We start from the raw sequence: 9796 nt of genomic DNA, 5'->3' as shown, positions 1-9796 counted from the left end.
TTACAATATATACAGTTTCTATTTACATATACACCTTTCTAATTAATGAAGCACCATATGATACAGTTAGTGTTTTAGAGGAATTTACAGCAATTTTTTTTTGCACCCAAATACTTCTATCTACAGACACACATTGCTTAGAACCAAGTTCATTTAAGACACTGACTTCAGTGGGTTTTGGATTAGGCTGCTAATGAAGCTACCAAAGAGAAATTTAATTGCTGTCAGCTATCAATCTCCTATGCTTCAGGATAAGAGATCTTAGCTACGTCATTTCTGAGGATATGTGCAAAATTAACCTCAGAGAATGTCAAGAGGTACAGAAAGAAGATATATTATAAGCCACAAGAATTCAACACTCTCATCAGAAAGATTTTTATGGTTACCAGAAAGAATTTCATTAGAATGGAAGAAAGAACAGTGTGTAAATGTTTATACACATTATGCAAAGTGAAGTTAAGAACCCGGAAGCTTATGTGGCACACTATCATGAATTCTCCAAGGAATCCATTTATTATTAAAAAGCCCAGTCTTATTCCTACCAAAGTTTGTGGCATTATCCCCTAAACTCAAAGGGAAAGACTAGCTGTTCTCTTTGTAATCTCCATGCCACTGTTAAGAAAAAAAGAAGGCTCTGTCCAAGGTACAGTTTCCTTCAAGTGAATAAAAGACATTTGGAGAGGGGGAAATGTCAAATGAGGTATTCAATAAACTACAGGAAAAACAAAAGCACTTAGTTTTGAAAAAATCTTAGATATTTTACATATGCAATTATTACATTCACCTGATTGTGGGTCAAGTTGTGTATGAACTACATACCTTTTGGGCAACACAAATCATGCATTTCATATTTTTGCTTCGCTAGATGCAGGATCTAACTGCTGGAAGAAAGCGTTGTTACTCTGAGGACAGTTACTATGACAGACACAGGTGTTGATCAACATCATCGGCTTTTTTAGGAATTTGCCCTGAGGACAGCGGAACTCAACTTGAATTGTTTTGGTGTTGTGTGGAGTACAGCATCGCCCATCACTGCAGAGGCCACAGTAACGCGGTTTGTACATCTGCACACTAGTGCAGTTCTTGTATTCAAAGCGAACAGCTTTCAGGGACTTCTTTGTTCGGATACATTTTTTCCCTTTCTAAGAGAAATATGAAAAGACATTAGATATAACATGGCACAAAACAGAAAGCGGTTAAACATTGACCATCAGGGATATAGGTCTACTCTGAAAACTGAAATTTGTTCTTTGCTAGTTCTACATCAGTAGGACTTTGCAGTTATTTCAATAGTTACTTATTGGTTCTCATCCCTGCAAGTTCTCACCTTGATGTCAGTATGTTATTGGCAGAGTAATAAATGACAAATAATTAAAGCCCACTGTTGTCATCTGAGGCAAGACAAGCCAACATTCATTATGAAAATGGAAAAAAATTCTCAGGTAACTGTAGTTCCTTCAGAAAATGAGGAAGCCAAACAACCAAGTTACAGGACTCGATTCAGGAAGAAAAAAGAAGGCTAAAACAAACCTCTGAAGACTTGCCCCAATCTTGAGACCCAAGACAGAACCAACTTTATCCAAGTTATTCTTAACAGATGCTTGTCTAACTTGTCCTTGGAAGTCTTCAGTGACAGAGACGCCACAACTGCACTGTACAATCCAGGTTCGCTATTTTTACCACGTGGAAGGTTTTCTCTTGTCTTAATTATCTGGCAGTCTAAGCTCACCCCTTCTTGTCATGTCCACCATGGACTCAGCACTGTTATGGGAACTCATGTTTGTTCCCTTGTTTTCAGAAAAAGTGAAGTTTTATCAATTTTTCATTAGAAGAATATTTTCTAGACCTCTGACCATTCCTGTTAATCTCCCTGCCTCTTTCCAAATGTTTCACATCCTTCTTAGACACAGCATTCAAAACTGCATAGAGTATTCAGCAAAGGCCTTAGCAATGCTTTCCAGTGTGAGAACATTACAAAATTGATGGTCTCTTCCCTAACTAGATGTTATTCTCTCTGACAGCCAACACTTGTGTAAGGTGTAGTAGCAGCAAAAAAAAACCTCAGCTCCCTTAGAAACACATTTATTGCCCCTTAAGTGTCAGGGTTGGGTTTGCTTTTGGCAAAGCATCATAAGGACTGAGAAAACGTTTAGTTTACCCAAGCAGATTTTGCAGGATTTCACACATTTCTCTGCAGTTCTAAGATGCTCACTGAACTAGAAATCTGATCTGTTTGGGATGGCTCAAATGATGTGCAGCACAAAGCTGCTGAACATATGTGGCAAATCTAATGCTTTTCAAAAATAGTGGGCTTGCTGCCCATATGCTAAAAGGTGCATTTGCACACACTTGTACCTGGAGCATTCTAGACTCTAATATTGCAACTGTAGCATCGCAGCTGAAGAGATCCTGCTCCCTGTCACTGCTTGCAGCTTACCTTATCAGATGGCTCTTCGTTTTCACAAGGTCTCATCATGCAAAGGCGTGTCTGCTTCACCATCTCACACTGCTGATTTCTGTTGGTGACACGGGTGGAAAAGCCCATTCCACAGCTTTTGGAACAAGCACTCCATTCTGTTGTCTGTTCAATACAATTGGCACTTGAATCAGACACATCGATCCCAAGTGTGGCCTCCTGTCTGTATGCTGGAGACAAAACCCCACAGAACTTTATTACAGGAAAAACTTATGGGAAAGCCCAGTAACTAACTGACCTCTACTACATGTGGGACAAAACAAGAGACCAAAAAAAAGGTCCAAAATTCATGCTTTAAGAATTTTAACATCTGCTTGTTTAGGAGCCCTGGATGGTTACTTCCTATGTCTAAAAGTCAACTGAAAGGTGCATGCCATCAGAACAGTGCTTCAGCTAGTCTTTAATCATCATTCTTTCTGATGGGAACATATTACAAATCTGTTCTAAAGCTGTCACAAAAATATTTGTATTAGATATGACTTGAGAGAGGTTGGATGATTCATCTAAACTAATAAACAGCAGGGAAGTAAACTGCTGTATTCCCACAGTCATAAAGTAACGCAACCTTGTCAACTATTGACAGATTATAGATGGGTGATAGAGGGGAGGAAGGAAGGAAGGAAGGAAGGAATTTCCAGCTGTTATCAGTTGCTCAAAGCCACCACCAACTCTGAATACCTGTTCTGCCCTCATGGATGTGTTAAGCTGCATTATGCAAATATTGCTAACTGTATAGTTTGGTTCAGCAGTTATCATATGAGCAAACAGAATGCTGTCTCAGTCACATGAGACAGTCACATGAATTTTCCTGCATTACTCCTACAGCTTTGGCTGTTAAGCTTCCTTAGAAATGCATTTTTGTCTTTTGAAAGATAAAGATCCAAAAAGGTGGCTTTCCAAGACAGATGGCCACTGCTAGAAAGAATCCAGATAATCAATCTGTAGGCATTATAAGGATTACCTTGTCAGTCAAAAATAAAAAATTAAAAATCAAAGAAAATGAAAGATAGTAGAAAGTCAGCAAGCTTTTCATTTACATTTTATGTGTCTTACATCCGACACTTTGGAGAATTCTGAAAAGTTGTTAGAGCTTTTCTTCCTGGATCATTCTTTAATTGTTTTTCAAATGGATTAGCCGAGTTTCAGCATAAGTAACTCCTTAACACCACAAAGAGCAGTGACTGGAAGAGAATGCAGAGCCCTCTACTCTCAGTAAAAGTAGCTTGCGAAAATTCATGTTGAACTGATAGCCTGATTTAAAGGGGAGGGACACATAATTCAGTAAGAAAACAGGTAAAAACATTACGTAGTCTATTTTTTTTTTCAATTATAAAAGCACTTTGAGTTGTGTTTTGGAATTTTTTTGTTTTCAGATCCACTTGCTGTACTTATAACTACTGCTTCTCCAAGTATTTTGTAATGTTTTTAATGCCAACAATAATGATGAGAGCTCTAGCACAGACAGAAAGGAATTTGTTGGCATTTTAGCTACCAGGCTGACCACTTGTAATAGCTGGGGAATTTCGGGGGGGTAAGGGGGGGGGGGTGGAAGTCTTTTGTAGACTAAGCTGTTAAAGTGGTATTTATGATGTAACATATTCTTGCAGGGCAAACGGCAAGACTGCAGTTTTGAGTACAGGGGCAAAATAATGTTTGGAGGATTATGAGTTTGTCCCTGTTTTATTCCACTCACAGAACTACCCCGTAGCAGACAAACAGAAATCCCAGAACTGGAAACTAACTCAGGTAAACTACATTTTAAAACTGTGGTGCACAATTCATCCTCTGACTATCTTTTCTTTACCTATTCATTCATAACCTTTACATTCACAGCCTTTATTCATAGCCTGTGTTATACTTACTGGTCACTATAGAGGAGGAAAAATCAAAAAGAAGGAGCACAAAGCAACATGTTTTAGGATTTTGCAAGCCCACGGATATTCCCAGTGTATCACCTTCTCTCCCAGTGTGATTATAAGCTTTAGTTTCCTCACCAGCCATAGCGAAACCTCCCAAAATCACTTCGTCCTTCGGGTCACAGATCCACTTCTCGCAGCACTCTCCGGGCACTTCAACCTTCCTGGGGAAGGGGCAGTCCGGGCCGGGGAGCAGCAGGTCGAGGTTGCAGCGGGGCAGGCAGCCGATCTGCCCGTCCCGGCAGGTGCACTGGTACTTGCAGCTGGGCTGGAAGGTCTCCCCGTTGCGGTAGATCATCCCGTCGAACACGCAGTTATCCCCTTCCAGCACTGCCGAGGAAAATGAATTAAGATCACCCCGACGGCACGCTCAGCACCCTCCCACCCCTCACTGCCGGACCCCGGGGGTCTCGCTTTAACCCCCCCCTTTTAGGCGGGGAGCCGCAGGCTGAGGGCACTGCCCGCGGCCCCCCGCCCGCCTTACCCATGCAGATGCCGGTGTCGCCGCTGTCGTCGGGGCCGCGGTCGCAGTAGAGGCCGCCGCTCTCGTCGCAGGGCAGCAGCGGGGAGCAGCTCTCGCCTCGCTGCCGGGCGCACACCGGGCAGCAGGAGCAGCCGTCCAGCACCGCCGGCACCCCCGGGGCGCAGCGCGGAGCCTCCCCCGGGCACCCCCCGCTGCACGGCCGGGGACACGCCGCCTCCCGGCCGCCCACCTAACGGGGAACAAAACGGGGAAAAATCGGGTCAGGGCGGCGGCGGCTCCCCCCTCTGACAGCCCCGCTTGCAGTCCCGCACTTGCCTCGCACAGGCGGAGGAGGAGCGGCAGCAGCAGGGCGGCCAAGCCCTGCCCGCCGCCCGGCACCATGCTCCCGGCCGCCGCCTCCCCGCCGAGCTGTGGCGGCAGAGCCATTGCGGCCGCTTTTATAAGAGACGGCGGGGAGCGATTTCCACCCCCCTTTTCTCCGTCCCGCCGGAGGCGGGGAGCTGGAGCTGGAGCTGGAGCCGAGCTTGGCTCCCCCCGGCTCCTCCTGCCCCTCAGTGCCGGGTCCTGGCCCGCCATGACCCGCAGAGGGCCCGGCCCCGCTCCCTCTGAGGCCCTCAGTGTGCCCCATGAGGGGAGAGCCTTGCAGGTGTGACACCCCCTCGTCAATAAACTAATTTTTCAAGTTTTTAAGCACTGCTTGTTGCCACAAAGCATTGGCTTGCTGGGTTCAGGGCTGCACAGCGAGCTCCTTGCTCTCTGTGCAACATGAGGGGGTGATGGAGAACAAGGACCGACACAGCCATGGTGCAGCATGGGGTGGTGATTTGGACTTCACACACACACAGCCATGCTTACACCGGCCTCACCTGGGCACGCTGACACGTCAAGCCTCAGGAGTGCTTTGGAGAAGTAGCTCCAGTGCGCGGTTACCTGAGTGGTATCACAGAACCACAGAATGGTTGAGGTTGGAAGAGACCTCCGGAGATCATCTAGTCCAACCCCCCTGCTCAAGCAGGGTCACCTAGAGCATGTTGCACAGGATCACATCCCAGTGGGTTCTGGATATCTCCAAAGGAGACTCCACAACCTCTCTGGGTGGCCTGCTCCACTGCTCTGTCAGATGGTACCTGCAGTTACCTGAGTGTATGTACCTGCAGTGATATAGGCAGAGCTTATGGGAGACTAAACCTTTTAACATGTTATCTGTGTCAGAAATTATCTTCTGCCCAAGGCAGGTGGCCTTGGGTCTCTCTAGGATATAGATGTTCTCCATCCACAGTTGTCTGAGGCAGGTAATATGCACTGGGTTCTGTTGCGGCTTGTTAAAGAAAAAACATTTGAAAAATAAACAGGGGTTGTAGACAGGCTAGTGAAAACAGGATGCCTTTTAAGCCTAAGACATGACACAAGTGGTACTCATGAATTTACAAGGCTGCTGTCACTCTAAGCCAAAGCAACGCTCAGTGCAGAACCAGCAATCACCAAAAGCAAGTTTTGTTTTGAACAAAAGTCACTTCACCTTTCGTGATGCTGCGTGGGAACAGCTGGGTTTTTGGAAAAGGCTGTCATCTGGGCAAAGGGGAACATAGGGGTGTTCAAACCTTACTAACAGCTTGGGCATCAGTTTGAGGTTATTTCAGTTATCCACTGCCACAGAGGCCATTTCAGCTTCCTTATCTCCTTTTTTTTTTTTTTTTTTTTTTTTTTTGTCCTCTTGCTTCTTTGCTTTCTTCTCTAATTTAGGCAATCAGTATAAAGCCATTTTTATAGTACCTTGCTTGTGAACAGAAGGACCAATGCTGTTGGCCAAGCTAATGTTGCATTTTGCTAAAAAGAAGCACTGCTGTTCCTGTAGTCTTCCCAGAAGCAAGGCTGTAAGCCAGAGGGGCACGTGCAACATCTGTTTTTGCCTGTCCCGCTCTGTGTGACTCTGATGAGTTTTTTGGTAGCAATAATCACAGCCACGGAAAGTTACCTTCCCTTTAAATGAGACTACTTCACTCTTAAATATATTCCAGTCTATAAAAAAATGTTTCAGCGCATAAAACTGCAGAGAGAATAAAAGAATATTTACCAGCGTAGTTAATTTTGAAAAATCAACTGCTTTATCTTTATTCACTATATTTATTATGGTGCCATTTTCTTATAAAATACCAGTTATAAAAATAAGGTGATACTGCAGTTTAGTGCTGTAGGGACAAATTCCTTTTTCCAGACATTTCTGCCCCCAAAAAGCAGGCATAATTTGGACTCTTTTGGAATTACCCATTCTAAGATGCTGTTTCATCTTTCTGGAAGCGAATCTTTTTGTCCGTACTTGTTTTACAACTCTTTTAAGACTGACATAATTTTTTCATATGAAAGCGCCCTTTGTTATTATTCAGAATAAAATAATGATCAGGTGGATGGTTTTATTGCTGGCTCAGCTGACAATGAATAGCACTTACTCATGCTATAAAACTAGTACATGCAAATGAATATTTTAGTTTCTCTGGGTTTGCTTTTTTATACTACTCTGTTTAATTGGGTTAATATTTGGGCTGCCACCTTGGGTCTTGGTTTTGCAAAGAGTAATATGTAAAGAAATTAAGAAATTAAATTAAAGAAATTAACTCTGCTCTTCACTTTGCAGGAAGACACGGTCGACGAACAGTGTTGAGAAGCGTGAATTCAGGAACAGAGTCCAGGAGTACAATTCCAACTCCAAGTATAAACATAAGGGATTTCCCAAGCCAAGGTCACAGGCAAGAAAAGTCTTGCATGGTACCTAGTAAAAGGAAAACAAGCTGGTTATCTACAGTTTCTAACTCTTCGGGATATAACCTGTACAGGTGTGTAAGATGCTAACTAGGGGCCATGCAGAACAAACACTGAAGTGTTCTATAATCTTAGCTTTAAAATTAAGCTGCTAATTGCTGTGAATGCTTAAGCAAGCCAGATAATGTGCCTTAAGTTGCACTTAAGCATTACTGAAGCATGAAGTGCTTCCCAGATATCTTTTCTTTCTGGAAGGAATAGAGCTTTGCATTTTTGTGCAGAGAACATATGCCCAATCTCATCCACAGCTATGTTCTCCTTTGCCTTTGCATGCAAATATTTCTCCCTCTGGATTTACATCTCTGCCTTGGGCTAAACCTCTAGCAGTGCTGTCTGGACATGATGTTTCACTCAGGTCCTTATGTCCATAGAGCTAATAACATTCAATATGTCACTTTTACCCAGCCTATTTACTTACACAGCACAAGATTGTTTATGGCCTCTGTCTAAAAGACTGGAAGCAGAGATTACAAATAAAGCTGGTTTTAACTCCTACAGATTTTCTGGTTCTGGATCCTATTCCTATCCAGAGGTACCTAGGTATGTAACAGACTTTAAAAACATTCACAGCAACATCCCTCTTTTTAAAGCTAGCCACTTGTCCAACCTCCTGCAAAGGCCACAGTCCCACAGAATTTTTACTTTTACATTTACAATACAATTTTTAACATTTACAGTTACAATATTTTTCATGAAAATTTCAAGCTAGTTTTAGCTAGTCCTCCATTTAGCTAGTCCTGCTCCACTTAGATGACAGCTTGAAATCCAAAATATACATTACACTTGACATACTAATAACGAAACAGTAGGCTTGATAACAAACTTGTTCCTTTTGCCTTGTTTCCTCTCCACATGAGAGTTTCTTCACCCAGAGATGAAACTGGTGTAACTAAAACAGTCCTAACTGTCTGAGCTGGTAGAGATGCTCTGAGGTATGTACCACAATCACTGTGTTTCAGAGGAGATCTGTCCAAGATGCAAGTGGACTCTCCTCCATTTGTCTGTGGTTATATCACTAGTCTACATGGCTAGAATTCTGAAGCTGCTGTTTGACTTTTTTTTGTTGTTGTTGTTTGTTTATCCTCAACATTTGAGGCTTTAGTATTGATTGATGGTGTGGTTAATCTTGAAGGTGATATCTGAGCTACAAATATCAGACTCAGATGCTGGTGACATTACTTCTGATGTCAGTGTTAATGAACAGTTTTAATTCTTATTGAGCTTCTTATCAAGAAAATATGAGAAGATTGCTTCCCGTGAAGAGCTACACAAGTTCATGAAGAGTCCCTTCAGCTCTATGCCAAGACTGAGTGCTTCCTATTCACAGTGGGATACCCGTTGCCATTAGGCAACAGAACTATGTTCATAGAATAGGTTCTGTATTTTGATACATAGATCCTTTTCGGTAGGATCTAGAGGATAGCATCAATACCTAGAAGATGCACTTAGTACCCCACTGGAAAGATTCTGAGAAGGAAAATAGTACTGAACCAAAAAGCTCTTAAGTTCTGATCAGCTTAAATATTATCAAAGGAGCTGTTCACCATGAGTAAAACCATCTGTTCCTGAAAGCATCTGTTCATGCTGAGGAAGTTTACTGATAAACCTCTTGCATATATCATGATTGGGACGGTGAAGATAGGTCAGGCCACTGGAGGTCAATATGACTGTGTGTGTTCTTCCTGAGTAAACCAGGCCAGAGAATTTTCCCCACTAGTACATGCAGTGAACCCAATGACTTCTCTCTTCAAAAGGAATTCCGTTTCACCTAAAAGATGGATATTCCAGAAAAGCAGCTGTTTTCTTCCATCTTTAACACTGTTTCTTGTATAATTCTTTTAAGTAGGATTTAAGGTGTAATCATTTTTCTAATGACAATATTATCAGAATCAGACCCTCAAACTTAAGCATGGTTGTGTTTTTTAGTTGAAATTAAAAATATATTATCCTTCTGCCTATAGAAGTATTGTACTTGTTAGTTTATACAGCATTTTATGTGTAGTGTTTTACAATTCCATTTAGCCTATGCAACAATACCATCAGTTTTGAAATACTTAAGAATTGTGCAAGTGACAGTAAATTGGATTTTATTTTTTTGAGATA

The 9796-nt window shown here is 42.6% G+C and overlaps 1 protein-coding gene across 1 annotated transcript; it reads right to left on the bottom strand.

The window, feature by feature from the left end:
* Positions 1–845: 845 nt before the first annotated feature.
* Positions 846–5257, bottom strand: CCN3 (cellular communication network factor 3; the record flags this gene model as incomplete). The annotated part of the gene is made up of 5 exons (XM_084282040.1): positions 846–1142; positions 2438–2646; positions 4471–4722; positions 4877–5105; positions 5192–5257. The coding sequence occupies 5 exons, from the start codon at positions 5255–5257 to the stop codon at positions 846–848; spliced, it is 1053 nt and encodes a 350-aa protein (XP_084138166.1).
* Between the last annotated feature and the right edge of the window lie 4539 nt (positions 5258–9796).

The sequence above is a fragment of the Netta rufina genome (genome assembly GCF_964035555.1).
Source record: "Netta rufina genome assembly, chromosome: 2".
In the NCBI taxonomy this organism is placed as follows: Eukaryota; Metazoa; Chordata; class Aves; order Anseriformes; family Anatidae; genus Netta; species Netta rufina.
Note: the sequence above shows the minus strand (reverse complement) of the source record. Positions and strands in the feature narration are given on the sequence as shown.